The 21054-nt window shown below is 46.9% G+C and overlaps 1 protein-coding gene across 8 annotated transcripts in view; it reads left to right on the forward strand.

Moving 5' to 3' along the window:
• Positions 1 to 21054, forward strand: part of LRRC27 (leucine rich repeat containing 27) — a 463960-nt gene that overhangs the window by 190050 nt on the left and 252856 nt on the right. For all 8 annotated transcript variants that reach the window (XM_069239754.1, XM_069239755.1, XM_069239752.1 and 5 more), the window contains one exon: positions 6887 to 7039. In XM_069239754.1, the coding sequence (XP_069095855.1) occupies positions 6887 to 7039 (153 nt within the window). The remainder of the gene's footprint in view (positions 1 to 6886; positions 7040 to 21054) is intronic.

A 21054-nucleotide genomic window follows, 5' to 3' on the forward strand; every position in this document is an offset into this window, starting at 1 on the left:
AAGTTCAGGATGCTGTCTTTACTCCAAATTTATCCCCAGCTACACCAAGGGGATTGGCTTTGTTCCATCAACCTTCAAGACGCATCCTTTCACATCCCAATTGCCAGAAAGAACTGCAAGTTCTTGAGGTTTCTAGTAGGTCAAGACCACTACCAGTACAAAGTCCTTCTGTTTGGTCTCAAGTCAACACCCAGAATTTTCTTGAAGTGCATGGCAGTGGTGGCTGCCCAGCTCAGAATATTCGTCTACCCCTACCTAAATGATTGGTTGATCAAGGTGTCAACGTCTGAGGAAGGTCAGCTTTATTATCACTGGACTTGCAATCTCCTTAAAAGATTATGCCTACAACTAAACCTCACCAAATCAAATTCTGTCTCAGTTCAGACATTGCACTACCTAGGAGCAACCTTTGACACCTTAAAGGCAAGAGTGTATCCTTCGCAGGATAGACGTTTATCGATCCTTCGGAAATGTCACTGTCTTGTAACAGGTTGCCATCCAACAGTACAAATTGTATCCTCTGTCCTGGGTTCAATGGCATCCTGCATTTTCCTCACACCAAATGCTCGTCTCCACGTGCGACTATTGCAAGAATGTCTCGAGGACCAGTGGGACAAGCTGACAGGCAATTGGGAGGACAGGATTACACTATCTTGTCACGCAAAGATATCCCTAAAGTGGTGGTGCTCCCCAAAGAACCTACTTCGGGGATGCCTTTTTATTCGGAGGTTCCATCACAAACAATAGTAATGGATGCATTACTTCTAGGCTGGGGGACTCACACGGACAACTTCCAGATCCAGGGCACATGGTCAGACAGATAGTCCACATATTGCATCAATCTCCTGGAGCTACGAGCAGTCCATCTAGCGCTAAAAGTGTTTCATCCATCCCAAACCAACTCCCTGCTTCTACAAACGGACAATACGACTACCATGTACTATCTCAACAAGCAGGGAGGGGTGAGTTTCACACCATTTTTGTGCGAAGCCCAAACAATATGGAAATAGCTTTTAGCCAGGAATCTGACAATCATCTCTACACATCTTCCAGGTGTCCAAAATGTTCAGGCAGACTCTCAGAAGGATTCTGCAAGAAAATCAAGAGTGGGTTTTGCACGATGACGTGGTTCACAACTTATTTCATCTGTGGGGCACACCTTCCACCGACCTGTTTGCTACAGCAGAAGACAAAAAATGCCAAAGCTTTGTCTCAAGGGATTACCAAACCCGGGATACAGGGGAATGCTGTATGGATTGACTGGTCCAGCAAATTTCTTTACGCTTTTCAACTGCCCCTCTCATCCCAGCAGTTCTCATCAAGCTGTCCTACGTGAGAGCCAAGATGAACCTAACAGCCCCAGAATGGCCATTCCAGTGGTGGTTCACGGACCTTCTTCACCTGTCCATTTATCCACATTTCAGGCTGACATGCAGGATGGACCTCCTGACTAAGTTCCAAGGCCAGATACTACATCCCAATCTCTCCTCCTTGAATTTGGCGACATGGCTCCTGAGATAGTACAGTATGAACACTTGATTCTGCCAAAGGACTTCATGGACATCCTCAAAAAGGGTAACCGGCCTTCTACCCGTTCCGCATATGCCTTCAAGTGGAAGAGATTCTGCATTTGGTGTTCCTCCAAGAACGTGGACCCCGCTTCTTGCCAGGAGAACGTAATACTGCAATACTTAGTCCATCTGGCTAAATCTGGCATGCAGTTCTCTTCTATAAGGGTTCACTTGGCAGCCCTTACAGCTTACAGAAAATGTCCTTTACAAACCTCTTTTTTCAGAATCCCACTCATCAAGGATTTTCTAGAGGGTTTGAAAAGGGTTTTCCCTCCCACTAGGTGCCCTTCTCCTCCCTGGGAACTTAATAGTGTACTCTTTCGTCTAATGGGGAATCCTTTCAACCCTATTCACAAAGAGCATCCCTGCAGCAACTTTCCTGGAAAACAGCTTTCCTTGTAACTGTAACATTGGCGCTCAGGGTTAGCGAAATCCATGCACTCTTCTCATTAACCATATACAGTCTTCCACTCAAACAAAGTAGTTATGAGAATGCATCCAAATTTTCTCCCTAAGGTTATTTCTGATTTTTATGTTAAACAGACCATATCTCTTCCAACATTTTTCCAGAATCCCTCTAATCCAGCAGAAAGAGCTCTCTATTCACTGGATGTTGGAAGAGTTTTAAAATCTACTTAGATAAGACACAAGACATACATAGGTTGAACCAACTATTTATCAACTATGGTCCGGTCTGTACAGGTTTGTCCTCTTCCAAACAGTCCGTTTCTTGATGGATTGTTTCCTGCATCCTTTTATGATATCAAAGGGCTAATAAAACATCATCAGCTAAGCCTAAACCACACTCCACTAGGAGTAAAGCAGCTATAACTGCTATGTTAAGAAATATTCCTATCCCAGAGGTTTTCAAGGCAGCCACCTGGAGATATGTCCATACATTTACCAAGTCCTACTGTTTAGATTCAGTTGCCAAAGCAGATGAACAAGTAGCACAGGCCTCCCTTAGAAATCTGTTTGCTTAAATTGACATTGTTTCTTGTCCTCTCCATTGCCTCAGGCAGGGATGGACTTGCTACTCCATTCAGTGCTTGTGACTATAAATGGAAATCCCCTACAAGAGAAGCAATAGTTTCTTACCTGTAACTCCAGTTCTCTCGTAGGGGAATTTCCATTATAGTCATAAGCAACCCTCCCTCCTCCTCGTTGGACATGACAAAATGTATCAAACCTCTAAAGTATAATTACGCACATGTTGCCTTAAAAAAGAACTGACACAACTGTCACCTGCTCCGCATCATGGGATACTGTTGAGCTCTGGCTTCTTAAAGGCACAGCCTCTATTTTCACTCATATAACGGCAGCTAACGTGGCTACACTGTCCTGGCTTGCTTCATCTCCCTGTTACCCCAAAAAATGGTTTGTGAAAGACATTTATGCCGCTTCTATACTAAAACACCATCATATGTTATACACATGTAGCCTCCTGGCCCTTTTTTCAATTAAAGATGAAGAATTTGGCCATAGTAGCCTTCCCCCATAGGCTGCATTATGACTTTCTCTCTTAAGTGACTCTGCAGGCCTTACCGAAGAAAGGCGAACAGCTCCACTTAAGAGGATATATTACGAAGAATTGCTCTTGGGTGCCCACACGTGGGCGGGACTGGAAACTCCCCTACGAGAGAACTAGAGTTACAAGTAAGAAATTATTCCTTATCAGTTATTATGTGTAATAAGATAACCCCATGTTAATCTATGGGAGGCTAGCTATGCCACTATCAAAAATTATGTTTTTTCCCCACTGCCAAGACATGTAAAACTTAAGTACACATGTCCCACTTGTTAAATATCACACATTTGTCCTATGAGCCTTTAGGGTCTACCTCGGGGTTGAATTATAAGTATTAAAAAGAGTGATTTAGGCCTGGCAAAAGGTTTATTTTGCCAGGTTGCAATGACAGTTTTAAAATTGTACACTCTGGCTGCAGTGGCAGTGAAACATGTTTTACTGTGCTACTTTATTTGGTGGCACAATGAGTGCTGCAGCCCGCTAGAGGCATTCAATATACATGCCCTGGGTACATGTAATCTCATACTGGATATTGTTAGAAATGGGGTCCTTGGTTGACAGTCAGGTTACCCACCGTTCAAGCAAAGACCCTCACTCTAGTCAGGGTAAAAGAGAATCACCCTCAGCTAACCCCTGCTTACCCTCTTGGTAGCTTGGCAGAGCAGTAGGCTTAACCTCAGAGTGCTAGGCGTAAAGTATTTGTACCAACACACACAGTAACTCAATGAAAACACTACAAAATGACACAACACAGGTTTAGAAAAATAGGAAATATTTATCTAAACAAAACAAGACCAAAACGACAAAAATCCACCATACACAAGTCAAACTATTAATTAAAAATCAAAAAGAGTCTTTAAGTAGTTTTAAAAACACACTAGCGCTGCTAGAGTGAAAATGTACCTGGTGTGCGTCAAAAATAACCCCGCACGGGCGAGCGTGCGTCGAAAATAACTCCGCACGGCGGTACTCGAGTCAAAAATCCAGCCGCACGATGAGTTGACGATCCAGCCGCGCAGGTTGCGATCTCCCTGCCTCCGTCAGCGATGCTGCGCGTCGTTTCTCCTGCTCCGTGCGTCGATTCTTCGGTCGCGTTTCCTGCGAGCGTCGTTTCTCAGCCGCGGAGCTGGCGGCGCGTCGTTTTTCAGCCGCCGATCGGATTCGCGTCGATCTTTTCCCCGCACGGCGCTCTGTGCGTGGATTTTCTTGTCTTTAGGCTGCCAGCTTCTCTTTTCAGGGTCCCAGGAACTGGATGGGCACCACAGGGCAGAGTAGGAGTCTCTCCAGAGGCTCCAGGTGCTGGCAGAGAGAAGTCTTTGCTGTCCCTGAGACTTCAAACAACAGGAGGCAAGCTCTAGTTCAAGCCCTTGGAGATTTCTTCTCAAGATGGAAGGCACACAAAGTCCAGTCTTTGCCCTCTTACTCTGGCAGAAGCAGCACTGCAGGAAAGCTCCACAAAGCACAGTCACAGGCAGGGCAGCCCTACTTCCTCAGCTAACAGCTCTTCTCCAGGCAGAGGTTCCTCTTGGTTCCAGAAGTGTTTCTCCAGTCTGTAGATTTGGGTGCCCTTCTTATACCCATTTTAGTCTTTGAAGTCACCTTTCTTCAAAGGGGACTCACACCTACTTGTGAAATCCTGCCTTGCCCAGGCAAGGCCTCAGACACACACCAGGGGGTTGGAGCCGGCATTGTTAGAGGCAGGCACAGTCCTTTCAGATGAGAGTGACCACTCCACCCCTCCCTCCTAGCAGAGATGGCTAATCAGGAAATGCAGGTTACACCCCAGCTCCCTTTGTGTCACTGTCTGGTGTGAGGTGAAAAACAACCCAACTGTCAAACTGACCCAGACAGGGAATCCACAAACAAGGCAGAGTCACAGAATGGTTTAAGCAAGAAAATGCTCACTTTCTAAAAGTGGCATTTTCAAACGCACAATCTTAAAATCAACTTTACTAAAAGATGTATTTTTAAATTGTGAGCTCAGGGACCCCAAACTCCACATGTCCATCTACTCTCTAGGGGAATCTACGCTTTAATCATATTTAAAGGTAGCCCCCATATTATCCTATGAGAGAGACAGTCCTTGCAACAGTGAAAAACGAATTTAGCAGTATTTCCCTGTCAGGACATATAAACCACATTACTATATGTCCTACCTTATCCATACACTGCACCCTGCCCTTGGGGCTACCTAGGGCCTACCTTAGGGGTGCCTTACATGTAAGAAAAGGGAAGGTTTAGGCCTGGCAAGTGGGTACACTTGCCAAGTCGAATTTACAGTGTAAAAATACACACACAGACACTGCAGTGGCAGGTCTGAGACATGATTACAGAGCTACTTATGTGGGTGGCACAACCAGTGCTGCAGGCCCACTAGTAGCATTTGATTTACAGGCCCTGGCACCTCTAGTGCACCTTACTAGGGACTTACTAGTAAATCAAATATGCCAATCATGGATAAACCAATCACATACAATTTCACACAGAGAGCATATGCACTTTAGCACTGGTTAGCAGTGGGAAAGTGCTCAGAGTTCAAAAGCCAACAGCGACAGGTCAGAAAAAAATAGGAGGCAGGAGGCAAAAAGACTGGGGATGACCCTGCATAAGCAAAAGTCCAACAGATATGTATAAGTAAAATAAATGTACCAATTAGATGTATACCAGTGTTACCATGTTTGGAAAGGAGCGCACAAGCACTTTACCAATGTTTAGCAGGAGTAATTGCATAGAGTCCTAAAGCCAACAAAAACGGGTTAAGCATGAATATGGTACTAAACACAGAAATCTGGGGCAATACGACACAAAAAATTGCCATTTCCAGCAGTAAGCCAGATGTGTAAAGTGGAGTTCACAAACCAACTTTTGGGCTTCTAGCTGAAGTGTGCATGTTCAGGATTATTCATCTGGTAAGGTAGAAAGATAAAACGACAAGAGGAATTGTGGAAATGGGACCTAGGAACTACACTACTCAAAGTATGAGGAAGCCTGCTATGCCGTTGTATTTTTTCAAATAGTGTTATTTCCCGACAGCCCTAACACTTGTGGAGAAGCATAGTTTGTGACAGCCCTTATGGTGCCACTTATAAGCATATGTGGACAGTGTTTGCATGCATGGGTTTTCTAATGGGGATCCAGGTTATTTAAGATGGTGCTTTCAGTGATAATACCAGCAGGTGCAGAGAGTTCAGAAAAGCATCATTGCAAGGCGTTCAGTGTCGCTGATGCAAAGATATTGGAGCCAAATAATTCAATGGCAATCACGACACAACAGATCATCTGCCTCCAACACCACAGTTGTAGTTTTTTCAGGTGCGCCATATGCTTTGTACTCCGATACTGCCCTAGGCAATACTTCTACCATAAGCATATATGGCATGTTTTCATACTGCGTGGTACCCTTACAGGAATGATTGCTCCCTACAAAAATCAGTATGAAATATTTGGCACTATCAAGCAGTTGCCATTAGTCTGTCCAGAGCCAATTTAATCCTGAAATACCTTTCTACCCAGTTGTCATATGTTGCCTAGCCAGTCATAGACATAGATCAGTCTTTTTTGCTAACTGAAATTGTATTTTAAGTCTGTATTGAAGGTATAATATCCTGTAGATTTGTGAAGCATCACAAACATGTCAGCGATGTGAAAATTAGGGCAATCTGCCTTGCAGGTCTCTCTCTCTCTCTCTCTCTCTCTCTCTCATACGTTCCTTTATCCAATAGAGTTAACAAAATTAATCTAGAAAGCAACATAAACATGTTTTAATTATAAGTGTATGATTTTGTAGGCAATTTAACGACACTGAAAGCCTTGAATTTGAGACATTGCCCTCTTGAGTTCCCACCAATTGAAATTGTGCAAAAAGGTCTTCAGAATATCCTGTTATTTCTTCAAAATGCAAGAGTCGGAAAGTGTAACCAAGTGGAACCATCTCTTCCCGGTATGTAAGAATTGTGTAAATAATGTAAATTCAAATGTAGATTGTAAGTGACCCCGTTTATTTAAATACAATTCTTAGTAACACAGATGCGTATAAATTGTATGTTTGTTATGTATTGATATGCCATTACAATCAATTCACTCCTCTCCTTCCTTCCCAACTGGTGGGCAATTGCCTACTTCGTAGTCATGAATGAAAAAAGACGCTGTCATTTTTAGGAAGGGCCCTCCCTGAGTGTTTCCGTTTGTTTCAGCCCTTACCCACACTTGTCGCTAGTACCACAGGTAAGTTGCTATGTTATCCGGATATCCAGGATATACAAGTCTTTGCTTGAGATTTCACTTTTAGGTGCTGACTTCGTTTTCTCAGCTGTCCCTGTCTAAGGGGAAGAGTATGTTTACAGTATTTTGCTACATTTTAGTTGGTGCTGCTGTGCCGAGGACGTAACCACTACGTCCTCGGCACACAGCCCAGAGGGAGCGCTCTCGCTCCCTCTGTGGGGTTCCCCCCCACCCCCCCAAGTCAGGGATGGAAGGGGAAGCCCTTCCCCTCCCACCCCCGACACCCCCCAACCCCCCCTGTGACGTCAGCGCGCGAGCGCGCGCTGATTAGTCACAGGGTGCTTCCAGCGCGATTGAAAAAGAAATGCTTTTGCATTTCTTTTTCAATCCCATGGGGGAGGCCCCGATAGGCTTCAAAGGGAAGGAAATGTATTTCCTTCCCTTTGAAGTCTCTCACAGGTTTCAAAAGCCAGATTGCTTGCAATCCGGCTTTTGAAACCCCACTAGACACCAGGGATTTTTTTTTTTTTCTTGAAATTGGCAAAAGGGAGCGACCCCTTGGGCAAGGGTCGCTCCCAGGGGGGCATTTTTTTAGGAAGGCCTTTTCTGCCCCCCCTGGGGGCAGATTGGCCTATTATTAGGCCGATCTGCCCCCAGGGGGGGCAGAAACCTCTAGGCACCAGGGACCATTTTTTTTTTTTTTTTTTTTTTTGTGATGAATTCTTTTTTTTTAGGTGGGGAGCGATCCCTTAGGCAAGGGTCGCTCCCCTACGGGGCAATATATATTTAGGCCATTTCTGCCCCCCTTGGGGGCAGATTGGCCTATTTTGATAAGGCCAATCTGCCCCCAAGGGGGGCAGAAACCATTAGACACCAGGGAGTTTGTTTTTGCGCGCGAATGTCACGCAACAAAGCGACCCCTTTGGCAAGGGTCGCTCCCAGGGGGGGCAATTTTTTGGGAAGGCCTTTTCTGCCCCCCCTGGGGGCAGATCGGCCTATTATTAGGCCGATCTGCCCCAGGGGGGGAAGAAACCTCTAGGCGCCAGGGCAAATTTTGTTTTTGTGTTTTTTTTTTTTTGTTCTTTTTTTTTTTTTTAGAGATGGGGAGCGACCCATCAGGCAAGGGTCGCTCCCCTGGGGGGCAAATTGTATTTAGACCATTTCTGCCCCCCTGGGGGCAGATTGGCCGATTTTAGGTCAATCTGCCCCCAAGGGGGCAGAAACCACTAGGCACCGGGGATTTGTTTTTTGGCGCCAATGTCACGCAGGGGGAGCGACCCCGTAGGCAAGGGTCGCTCCCGGGGGGGCGGGGGTGGATGTTGGGGGGGCAAATTAATTTTAGGCCATTTCTGCCCCCCCGGGGGACAGATCGGCCTATTATTAGGCCGAACTGCCCCTGGGGGGGGGGGCAGAACACTCTAGGCGCCAGGGCAATTTTTTTTTTGTGTTTTTTTTTTTTTGTTGTTTCTTTTTTTAGAGATGGGGAGCGACCCATCAGGCAAGGGTCGCTCCCCTGGGGGGGCAAATTGTATTTAGACCATTTCTGCCCCCCTGGGGGCAGATTGGCCAATTTTAGGTCAATCTGCCCCCAAGGGGGCAGAAACCACTAGGCACCGGGGATTTGTTTTTTAGCGCCAATGTCACGCAGGGGGAGCGACCCCGTAGGCAAGGGTCGCTCCCGGGGGGGGGGGGGGGGGGTTGGGGGGGCAAATTTATTTTAGGCCATTTCTGCCCCCCCGGGGGACAGATCGGCCTATTATTAGGCCGAACTGCCCCCCGGGGGGGGCAGAACACTCTAGGCACCAGGGCAAATTTTTTTTTGTGTGTTTTTTTTTTTTGTTGTTTCTTTTTTTAGAGATGGGGAGCGACCCATCAGGCAAGGGTCGCTCCCCTGGGGGGGCAAATTGTATTTAGACCATTTCTGCCCCCCTGGGGGCAGATTGGCCAATTTTAGGTCAATCTGCCCCCAAGGGGGCAGAAACCACTAGGCACCGGGGATTTGTTTTTTGGCGCCAATGTCACGCAGGGGGAGCGACCCCGTAGGCAAGGGTCGCTCCCGGGGGGGGGATGGGGGTTGGGGGGGCAAATTTATTTTAGGCCATTTCTGCCCCCCCGGGGGACAGATCGGCCTATTATTAGGCCGAACTGCCCCCGGGGGGGGGGGGCAGAACACTCTAGGCGCCAGGGCAATTTTTTTTTTGTGTTTTTTTTTTTTGTTGTTTCTTTTTTTAGAGATGGGGAGCGACCCATCAGGCAAGGGTCGCTCCCCTGGGGGGGCAAATTGTATTTAGACCATTTCTGCCCCCCTGGGGGCAGATTGGCCAATTTTAGGTCAATCTGCCCCCAAGGGGGCAGAAACCACTAGGCACCGGGGATTTGTTTTTTAGCGCCAATGTCACGCAGGGGGAGCGACCCCGTAGGCAAGGGTCGCTCCCGGGGGGGGGGTGGGGGTTGGGGGGGCAAATTTATTTTAGGCCATTTTGCCCCCCCGGGGGACAGATCGGCCTATTATTAGGCCGAACTGCCCCCCGGGGGGGGCAGAACACTCTAGGCACCAGGGCAATTTTTTTTTTGTGTGTTTTTTTTTTTGTTGTTTCTTTTTTTGGAGATGGGGAGCGACCCATCAGGCAAGGGTCGCTCCCCTGGGGGGGTAGGCACCGGGGATTTGTTTTTTGGCGCCAATGTCACGCAGGGGGAGCGACCCCGTAGGCAAGGGTCGCTCCCGGGGGGGGGGGTGGAGGTTGGGGGGGCAAATTTATTTTAGGCCATTTCTGCCCCCCCGGGGGACAGATCGGCCTATTATTAGGCCGAACTGCCCCCGGGGGGGGGGCAGAACACTCTAGGCGCCAGGGCAATTTTTTTTTTGTGTTTTTTTTTTTTGTTGTTTCTTTTTTTAGAGATGGGGAGCGACCCATCAGGCAAGGGTCGCTCCCCTGGGGGGGCAAATTGTATTTAGACCATTTCTGCCCCCCTGGGGGCAGATTGGCCAATTTTAGGTCAATCTGCCCCCAAGGGGGCAGAAACCACTAGGCACCGGGGATTTGTTTTTTGGCGCCAATGTCACGCAGGGGGAGCGACCCCGTAGGCAAGGGTCGCTCCCGGGGGGGGGGGTGGGGGGGCAAATTTATTTTAGGCCATTTCTGCCCCCCCGGGGGACAGATCGGCCTATTATTAGGCCGAACTGCCCCCGGGGGGGGGGGCAGAACACTCTAGGCGCCAGGGCAATTTTTTTTTTGTGTTTTTTTTTTTTTGTTGTTTATTTTTTTAGAGATGGGGAGCGACCCATCAGGCAAGGGTCGCTCCCCTGGGGGGGCAAATTGTATTTAGACAATTTCTGCCCCCCTGGGGGCAGATTGGCCAATTTTAGGTCAATCTGCCCCCAAGGGGGCAGAAACCACTAGGCACCGGGGATTTGTTTTTTAGCGCCAATGTCACGCAGGGGGAGCGACCCCGTAGGCAAGGGTCGCTCCCGGGGGGGGGGGGGGGTTGGGGGGGCAAATTTATTTTAGGCCATTTCTGCCCCCCCGGGGGACAGATCGGCCTATTGTTAGGCCGAACTGCCCCCGGGGGGGGGGGGGGGCAGAAACCTCTAGGCGCCAGGGGAATTTTTCTTTTTTTTCGTTGTTTTTTTTTTTTTAGAGATGGGGAGCGACCCATCAGGCAAAAGTCGCTCCCCTGGGGGACAAATTGTATTTAGGCCATTTCTGCCCCCCTTGGGGGCAGATTGGCTGAGTTTAGGTCAACCTGCCCCCAAGGGGGCAGAAACCACTAGGCACCGGGGATTTGTTTTTTGGTGCCAATGTCACGCAGGGGGAGCGACCCCGTAGGCAAGGGTCGCTCCCGGCGGGGGAGGGTGGGGGGGCAAATTTATTTTAGGGCATTTCTGCCCCCCCCCCCCCCCCCTGGGGCCAGCTGAGCTACAGGCCAAACACCACAGGTAGGCACCTTGCAAAAAACACCTCTGTTTTCTGTGAAAAAATATGTTGTGTCCACGTTGTGTTTTGGGCCATTTCCTTTTGTGGGCGCTAGGCCTACCCACAGAAGTGATGTACCATTTTTATCGAGAGACTTAGGGGAACGCTGGGTGGAAGGAAATTTGTGGCTCCTCTCAGATTCCAGAACTTTCTGTCACCGAAATGAGAGGAAAAAGTGTTTTTTGGGCCAAATTTTGATGTTTGCAAAGGATTCTGGGTAACATAACCTGGTCAGAGCCCCGCAAGTCACCCCATCTTGGATTCCCCTGGGTTTCTAGTTTTCAAAAATGCACTGGTTTGCTAGGTTTCCTCAGGTGTCGGCTGAGCTACAGGCCAAAATCTACAGGTAGGCACTTCGCAAAAAACACCTCTGTTTTTTTCCAAAATTTAGGATGTGTCCACGTTGCGCTTTGGGGTGTTTCCTGTCGCCGGCGCTAGGCCTACCCACGCAAGTGAGGTATCATTTTTATCGGGAGACTTGGGGGAACGCTGGGTAGAAGGAAATTTGTGGCTCCTCTCAGATTCCAGAACTTTCTGCCACAGAAATGTGAGTAACATGTGTATTTTTAGCCAAATTTTGAGGTTTGCAAAGGATTCTGGGTAACAGAACCTGGTCCGAGCCCCGCAAGTCACCCCTCCTTGGATTCCCCTAGGTCTCTAGTTTTCAGAAATGCACAGGTTTGGTAGGTTTCCCTAGGTGCCGGCTGAGCTAGAGGCCAAAATCTACAGGTAGGCACTTCGCAAAAAACACCTCTGTTTTTTTCCAAAATTTAGGATGTGTCCACGTTGCGCTTTGGGGTGTTTCCTGTCGCCGGCGCTAGGCCTACCCACGCAAGTGAGGTATCATTTTTATCGGGAGACTTGGGGGAACGCTGGGTGGAAGGAAATTTGTAGCTCCTCTCAGATTCCAGAACTTTCTGCCACAGAAATGTGAGGGACATGTGTTTTTTTAGCCAAATTTTGAGGTTTGCAAAGGATTCTGGGTAACAGAACTTGGTCCGAGCCCCGCAAGTCACCCCTCCTTGGATTCCCCTAGGTCTCTAGTTTTCAGAAATGCACAGGTTTGGTAGGTTTCCCTAGGTGCCGGCTGAGCTAGAGGCCAAAATCTACAGGTAGGCACTTCGCAAAAAACACCTCTGTTTTTTTCCAAAATTTAGGATGTGTCCACGTTGCGCTGTGGGGTGTTTCCTGTCGCCGGCGCTAGGCCTACCCACGCAAGTGAGGTATCATTTTTATCGGGAGACTTGGGGGAACGCTGGGTAGAAGGAAATTTGTGGCTCCTCTCAGATTCCAGAACTTTCTGCCACAGAAATGTGAGTAACATGTGTATTTTTAGCCAAATTTTGAGGTTTGCAAAGGATTCTGGGTAACAGAACCTGGTCCGAGCCCCGCAAGTCACCCCTCCTTGGATTCCCCTAGGTCTCTAGTTTTCAGAAATGCACAGGTTTGGTAGGTTTCCCTAGGTGCCGGCTGAGCTAGAGGCCAAAATCTACAGGTAGGCACTTCGCAAAAAACACCTCTGTTTTTTTCCAAAATTTAGGATGTGTCCACGTTGCGCTTTGGGGTGTTTCCTGTCGCCGGCGCTAGGCCTACCCACGCAAGTGAGGTGTCATTTTTATCGGGAGACTTGGGGGAACGCTGGGTGGAAGGAAATTTGTAGCTCCTCTCAGATTCCAGAACTTTCTGCCACAGAAATGTGAGGGACATGTGTTTTTTTAGCCAAATTTTGAGGTTTGCAAAGGATTCTGGGTAACAGAACCTGGTCTGAGCCACACAAGTCACCCCTCCTTGGATTCCCCTAGGTCTCTAGTTTTCAGAAATGTACAGGTTTGGTAGGTTTCCCTAGGTGGCGGCTGAGCTAGAGGCCAAAATCTCCAGGTAGTCACTTTGCTAAAAACAGCTCTGTTTTCTGTGATGTGTCCACGTTGTGTTTTGGGGCATATCCTGTCGCGGGCGCTAGGCCTACCCACACAAGTGAGGTATCATTTTTATCGGGAGACGTGGGGGAACGCTGGGTGGAAGGAAATTTGTGGCTCCTCTCAGATTCCAGAACTTTCTGCCACAGAAATGTGAGGAACATGTGTTTTTTTAGCCAAATTTTGAGGTTTGCAAAGGATTCTGGGTAACAGAACCTGGTCCGAGCCACACAAGTCACCCCTCCTTGGATTCCCCTAGGTCTCTAGTTTTCAGAAATGTACAGGTTTGGTAGGTTTCCCTAGGTGCCGGCTGAGCTAGAGGCCAAAATCTACAGGTAGTCACTTTGCTAAAAACAGCTCTGTTTTCTGTGATATGTCCACGTTGTGTTTTGGGGCATATCCTGTCGCGGGCGCTAGGCCTACCCACACAAGTGAGGTATCATTTTTATCGGGAGACGTGGGGGAACGCTGGGTGGAAGGAAATTTGTGGCTCCTCTCAGATTACAGAACTTTCTGCCACAGAAATGTGAGGAACATGTGTTTTTTTAGCCAAATTTTGAGGTTTGCAAAGGATTCTGGGTAACAGAACCTGGTCCGAGCCCCGCAAGTCACCCCTCCTTGGATTCCCCTAGGTCTCTAGTTTTCAGAAATGCACAGGTTTGGTAGGTTTCCCTAGGTGCCGGCTGAGCTAGAGGCCAAAATCTACAGGTAGTCACTTTGCTAAAAACAGCTCTGTTTTCTGTGATATGTCCACGTTGTGTTTTGGGGCATATCCTGTCGCGGGCGCTAGGCCTGCCCACACAAGTGAGGTATCATTTTTATCGGGAGACGTGGGGGAACGCTGGGTGGAAGGAAATTTGTGGCTCCTCTCAGATTACAGAACTTTCTGCCACAGAAATGTGAGGAACATGTGTTTTTTTAGCCAAATTTTGAGGTTTGCAAAGGATTCTGGGTAACAGAACCTGGTCCGAGATCCGCAAGTCACCCCTCCTTGGATTCCCCTAGGTCTCTAGTTTTCAGAAATGCACAGGTTTGGTAGGTTTCCCTAGGTGGCGGCTGAGCTAGAGGCCAAAATCTACAGGTAGTCACTTTGCTAAAAACAGCTCTGTTTTCTGTGATATGTCCACGTTGTGTTTTGGGGCATATCCTGTCGCGGGCGCTAGGCCTACCCACACAAGTGAGGTATCATTTTTATCGGGAGACGTGGGGGAACGCTGGGTGGAAGGAAATTTGTGGCTCCTCTCAGATTCCAGAACTTTCTGCCACAGAAATGTGTGGAACATGTGTTTTTTTAGCCAAATTTTGAGATTTGCAAAGGATTCTGGGTAACAGAACCTCGTTCGAGCCCCGCAAGTCACCCCTCCTTGGATTCCCCTAGGTCTCTAGTTTTCAGAAATGCACAGGTTTGGTAGGTTTCCCTAGGTGGCGGCTGAGCTAGAGGCCAAAATCTACAGGTAGTCACTTTGCTAAAAACAGCTCTGTTTTCTGTGATATGTCCACGTTGTGTTTTGGGGCATATCCTGTCGCGGGCGCTAGGCCTACCCACACAAGTGAGGTATCATTTTTATCGGGAGACGTGGGGGAACGCTGGGTGGAAGGAAATTTGTGGCTCCTCTCAGATTCCAGAACTTTCTGCCACAGAAATGTGAGGAACATGTGTTTTTTTAGCCAAATGTTGAGGTTTGCAAAGGATTCTGGGTAACAGAACCTGGTCCGAGCCCCGCAAGTCACCCCTCCTTGGATTCCCCTAGGTCTCTAGTTTTCAGAAATGCACAGGTTTGGTAGGTTTCCCTAGGTGGCGGCTGAGCTAGAGGCCAAAATCTACAGGTAGTCACTTTGCTAAAAACAGCTCTGTTTTCTGTGATGTGTCCACGTTGTGTTTTGGGGCATATCCTGTCGCGGGCGCTAGGCCTACCCACACAAGTGAGGTATCATTTTTATCGGGAGACGTGGGGGAACGCTGGGTGGAAGGAAATTTGTGGCTCCTCTCAGATTCCAGAACTTTCTGCCACAGAAATGTGAGGAACATGTGTTTTTTTAGCCAAATTTTGAGGTTTGCAAAGGATTCTGGGTAACAGAACCTGGTCCGAGCCCCGCAAGTCACCCCTCCTTGGATTCCCCTAGGTCTCTAGTTTTCAGAAATGCACAGGTTTGGTAGGTTTCCCTAGGTGGCGGCTGAGCTAGAGGCCAAAATCTACAGGTAGTCACTTTGCTAAAAACAGCTCTGTTTTCTGTGATATGTCCACGTTGTGTTTTGGGGCATATCCTGTCGCGGGCGCTAGGCCTACCCACACAAGTGAGGTATCATTTTTATCGGGAGACGTGGGGGAACGCTGGGTGGAAGGAAATTTGTGGCTCCTCTCAGATTCCAGAACTTTCTGCCACAGAAATGTGAGGAACATGTGTTTTTTTAGCCAAATTTTGAGGTTTGCAAAGGATTCTGGGTAACAGAACCTGGTCCGAGCCCCGCAAGTCACCCCTCCTTGGATTCCCCTAGGTCTCTAGTTTTCAGAAATGCACAGGTTTGGTAGGTTTCCCTAGGTGGCGGCTGAGCTAGAGGCCAAAATCTACAGGTAGTCACTTTGCTAAAAACAGCTCTGTTTTCTGTGATATGTCCACGTTGTGTTTTGGGGTATATCCTGTCGCGGGCGCTAGGCCTACCCACACAAGTGAGGTATCATTTTTATCGGGAGACGTGGGGGAACGCTGGGTGGAAGGAAATTTGTGGCTCCTCTCAGATTCCAGAACTTTCTGCCACAGAAATGTGAGGAACATGTGTTTTTTTAGCCAAATTTTGAGGTTTGCAAAGGATTCTGGGTAACAGAACCTGGTCCGAGCCACACAAGTCACCCCTCCTTGGATTCCCCTAGGTCTCTAGTTTTCAGAAATGCACAGGTTTGGTAGGTTTCCCTAGGTGGCGGCTGAGCTAGAGGCCAAAATCTACAGGTAGTCACTTTGCTAAAAACAGCTCTGTTTTCTGTGATATGTCCACGTTGTGTTTTAGGGCATATCCTGTCGCGGGCGCTAGGCCTACCCACACAAGTGAGGTATCATTTTTATCGGGAGACGTGGGGGAACGCAAGGTGGAAGGAAATTTGTGGCTCCTCTCAGATTCCAGAACTTTCTGCCACAGAAATGTGAGGAACATGTGTTTTTTTAGCCAAATTTTGAGGTTTGCAAAGGATTCTGGGTAACAGAACCTGGTCCGAGCCCCGCAAGTCACCCCTCCTTGGATTCCCCTAGGTCTCTAGTTTTCAGAAATGCACAGGTTTGGTAGGTTTCCCTAGGTGGCGGCTGAGCTAGAGGCCAAAATCTACAGGTAGTCACTTTGCTAAAAACAGCTCTGTTTTCTGTGATATGTCCACGTTGTGTTTTGGGGTATATCCTGTCGCGGGCGCTAGGCCTACCCACACAAGTGAGGTATCATTTTTATCGGGAGACGTGGGGGAACGCTGGGTGGAAGGAAATTTGTGGCTCCTCTCAGATTCCAGAACTTTCTGCCACAGAAATGTGAGGAACATGTGTTTTTTTAGCCAAATTTTGAGGTTTGCAAAGGATTCTGGGTAACAGAACCTGGTCCGAGCCACACAAGTCACCCCTCCTTGGATTCCCCTAGGTCTCTAGTTTTCAGAAATGCACAGGTTTGGTAGGTTTCCCTAGGTGGCGGCTGAGCTAGAGGCCAAAATCTACAGGTAGTCACTTTGCTAAAAACAGCTCTGTTTTCTGTGATATGTCCACGTTGTGTTTTGGGGCATATCCTGTCGCGGGCGCTAGGCCTACCCACACAAGTGAGGTATCATTTTTATCGGGAGACGTGGGGGAACGCAGGGTGGAAGGAAATTTGTGGCTCCTCTCAGATTCCAGAACTTTCTGCCACAGAAATGTGAGGAACATGTGTTTTTTTAGCCAAATTTTGAGGTTTGCAAAGGATTCTGGGTAACAGAACCTGGTCCGAGCCCCGCAAGTCACCCCTCCTTGGATTCCCCTAGGTCTCTAGTTTTCAGAAATGCACAGGTTTGGTAGGTTTCCCTAGGTGGCGGCTGAGCTAGAGGCCAAAATCTACAGGTAGTCACTTTGCTAAAAACAGCTCTGTTTTCTGTGATATGTCCACGTTGTGTTTTGGGGTATATCCTGTCGCGGGCGCTAGGCCTACCCACACAAGTGAGGTATCATTTTTATCGGGAGACGTGGGGGAACGCTTGGTGGAAGGAAATTTGTGGCTCCTCTCAGATTCCAGAACTTTCTGCCACAGAAATGTGAGGAACATGTGTTTTTTTAGCCAAATTTTGAGGTTTGCAAAGGATTCTGGGTAACAGAACCTGGTCCGAGCCCCGCAAGTCACCCCTCCTTGGATTCCCCTAGGTCTCTAGTTTTCAGAAATGCACAGGTTTGGTAGGTTTCCCTAGGTGGCGGCTGAGCTAGAGGCCAAAATCTACAGGTAGTCACTTTGCTAAAAACAGCTCTGTTTTCTGTGATGTGTCCACGTTGTGTTTTGGGGCATATCCTGTCGCGGGTGCTAGGCCTACCCACACAAGTGAGGTACCATTTTTATCGGGAGACTTGGGGGAACATAGATTAGCAAAACAAGTACTATTGCCCCTTGTCTTTCTCTACATTTTTTCCTTCCAAATATAGGAGTGTGTGTAAAAAAGACATCTATTTGAGAAATTCCCTGTAATTCACGTGCTACTATGGTCACCCCGGAATTCAGAGATGTGCAAATAACCACTGCTCCTCAACACCTTATCTTGTGCCCTTTTTGGAAATGCAAAGGTTTTCTTGATAGCAATTTTTTACTCCTTATATTTCAGCAAATGAATTGCTGTATACCCGGTATAGAATGAAAACGCACTGCAGGGTGCAGCTCATTTATTGGCTCTGGGTTCCTCGGGTTCTTGATGGACCTACAAGCCCTATATATCCCCGCAACCAGAGGAGTCCAGCAGACGTAACGGTATATTGCTTTCGATAATCTGACATTGCAGGGAAAAGTTACAGAGTAAAACGTAGAGAAAAATTGATGGTTTTTTCACCTCAATTTCAATATTTTTCTTTTTCAGCTGTTATTTTCTGTAGGAAACCCTTGTAGGATCTACACAAATGACCCCTTGCTGAATTCAGAATTTTGTCTACTTTTCAGAAATGTTTAGGTTTCTGGGATCCAGCATTGGTTTCATGACCATTCCTGTCACTGACTGGAAGGAGGCTGAAAGCACAAAAAATTGCACAAATGGGGTATGCCCCAGTAAAATGCCAAAATTGTGTTGAAAAATGTGGTTTTCTGATTCAAGTCTGCCTGTTCCTGAAAGCTGGGAAGCTGCTGAGTTTAGCACCGCAAACCCTTTGTTGATGCCATTTTCAGGGGAAAAACCACAAGCCTTCTTCTGCAGCCACTTTTTCCAATGTTTTTGTAAAAAACGAAATTTTCACTGTATTTTGGCCAATTTCTTGGCCTCCTTCAAGGGAACCCACAAAGTCTGGGTACCTCTAGAATCCCTAGGATGTTGGAAAAAAAGGACGCAAATTTGGCTTGGTTAGCTTATGTGGACAAAAAGTTATGAGGGCCTAAGCGCGAACTGCCCCAAATAGGCAAAAAAAGGCCCGGCACAGGAGGGGGAAAAGGCCTGGCAGCGAATTTTAAATACAAAAATCCCTCTGCTTCCAAATATGCTGCTGCCGCCACTGAAAACAGACTCAGTAATGCATCTACAATGGAGGTTTAATCTCCGTCCCTGAGTCTCACTATTTTTGTGTATCTTGCCTGGGAAAAAAGGGATCCAGTAAATGTTGTCTTTTCTATACTGGAGCTTGAAGTGGCCAAGCTGATGTCTCGTTTCCAGATCAAAGAAGGGGCCAGCACCACACGACTTTCTAGTAGGCTGCTGACCATCGTACTTGTATAGGACTGATACTGGACCAGGCCCAGTAACCACTGTTTCACCACACGTTCACGTTCATGCGGACATCTGTAAGTTCCACTTTATTAGCAAGCTACAACGTTTGCTTCCTGCAGTATAATTAGAAATTTTCTGCTGATAGGGTGATGAAGGTATTAGTGGAGTGCTCTAATCTGAGCACAAAACTCAGTATGCAACAAGCACTCTGAGATCATTCCTACTTCCATACCTAAATACTCCAAATCCAGGCTTTGCAGGATGAGCCAACAGGCGGTCCTCATACTAATATATCAGTACTGAGTCTCCAGAAGCCAGCCTGAGTCTCCGGAATCCAGCTCAGCTCCACCATAAGTTAAAAAAAAAATATATATGTTTGAGACTGTCAGCCAGCACACATAAGGCATGCAATATTTGGATTTATTGTTCTCTGTATTTCGCTGGTGTTTATGCAGTGTCCATCATCTTTTTTAAATACGTATTTCAATCTTTAGACATTGCTACGACAAAACAATTAATTGTACGATATAATTTGCTTTAATTGCAGTGCCTCTATTTGTTTACATATTTGTGTATAAAGGAGGTAATAAGGAGCACGTTATTCTTGCGAATGTTCAGGAGGACAAGGAACGAAAGTCAGGAGAAAATAGGACAACAGCCTTCAAATATTTATCTGTTATCTTGAATAAAGTTATTCCTCATTCATGCAGGTAACCCCACGTTTACATGAATGTAAACATTCAAGCGTTCCATACCCGTTAACAGAGTGGGGCGAATGGTCGCCTAGCGAGTTTTTCACAGAATCCCGAGGTAATGAATTTTTTTAATCAACATGACCTCGTTTAAAAAAAAAAAAAACTCGGGGCGGAAGTGAATTCCCTAGTGCAGGGTATATTGAATTTTATTTACCATCACAAACAATTGTTATATGTGGTTTCTAAAGAGTTGCTACACATAAAAAATGAGCAGGGTCTCACTATGAAGCACTACGTATGGGAATAGTTATTTAATGAGAACATCCAGAATGGAGGTCCCAGGTGTAGTTATTTGACCTCTTCCCTGTGGTTAACTGTCTTTAAATCTATGGTTAAAAAAAGTTACAAAACAAGCCACCTTTAAGGAAGACAAAACTGCCTTTAGTACAAGAAGTCCCGCTGGACAGTGATTATTCATAATAACACGTGCAGAGCCCAAACTATAATGGGAACACAATTCATGTGTCATATAAGGTTTGGGCGTTTCCCGACTAGATTTCTTCTTACTAAGTTGGTCTCATTCTCCTTCTACAAGGAAAAGACGTGACGATTCTGCGACTACAAATTTAAACCCTTTTACATATATTGTGTGATTATCTAGCTCTCAGTACCGAATGCAGGAGGTGGTTGCCTGAATCATTTTCATACATCGTTGCTGCCCTCAAGCTATCCTATTTTGCTTGAAGGGGGAAAGTCCGCAAGTTGCAACTAGATTCATCAAGCCCATGGCGATTGCCCTTGTACAGTTAGATTAGAACAACAAGATTAACAGTGGGAGTAGCATTTCCAGAGAAAGCGTGCGTTGTCCCCATGACTAACAACATTTTATTTTCTATAAAAGCAGGCTCAGGCTGGCATTTTCCACTTTCCTCCTCCTTTATGTGAATGAGAAACAGTTTTATTGTATGTACAAGGTCATTTTCACGGGATTTTCAGAATTCACAGTTTTTAACCATACCTCTAGTTATATTCTATTCTATCGCTTCGCTTAGGTAATGGTTTTAATTAACAGTACAATGATGCACCATAACATTAAAATGGGTTAGAAACGCTTGTAGCTGCTCTACTGCTGCTATATTATTTATTTTACATTTCTTTTCAAAAGATAAAGAATGTTTAGTGCCATGTGAAGTAGGGTTTCCCTGGGAGAAAAGTATTGCTTCATGAGGAGGGGCAAATTCTGCGTGGAGAATCA

Source organism: Pleurodeles waltl, chromosome 6 (genome assembly GCF_031143425.1).
Source record: "Pleurodeles waltl isolate 20211129_DDA chromosome 6, aPleWal1.hap1.20221129, whole genome shotgun sequence".
Classification (NCBI taxonomy): domain Eukaryota; kingdom Metazoa; phylum Chordata; class Amphibia; order Caudata; family Salamandridae; genus Pleurodeles; species Pleurodeles waltl.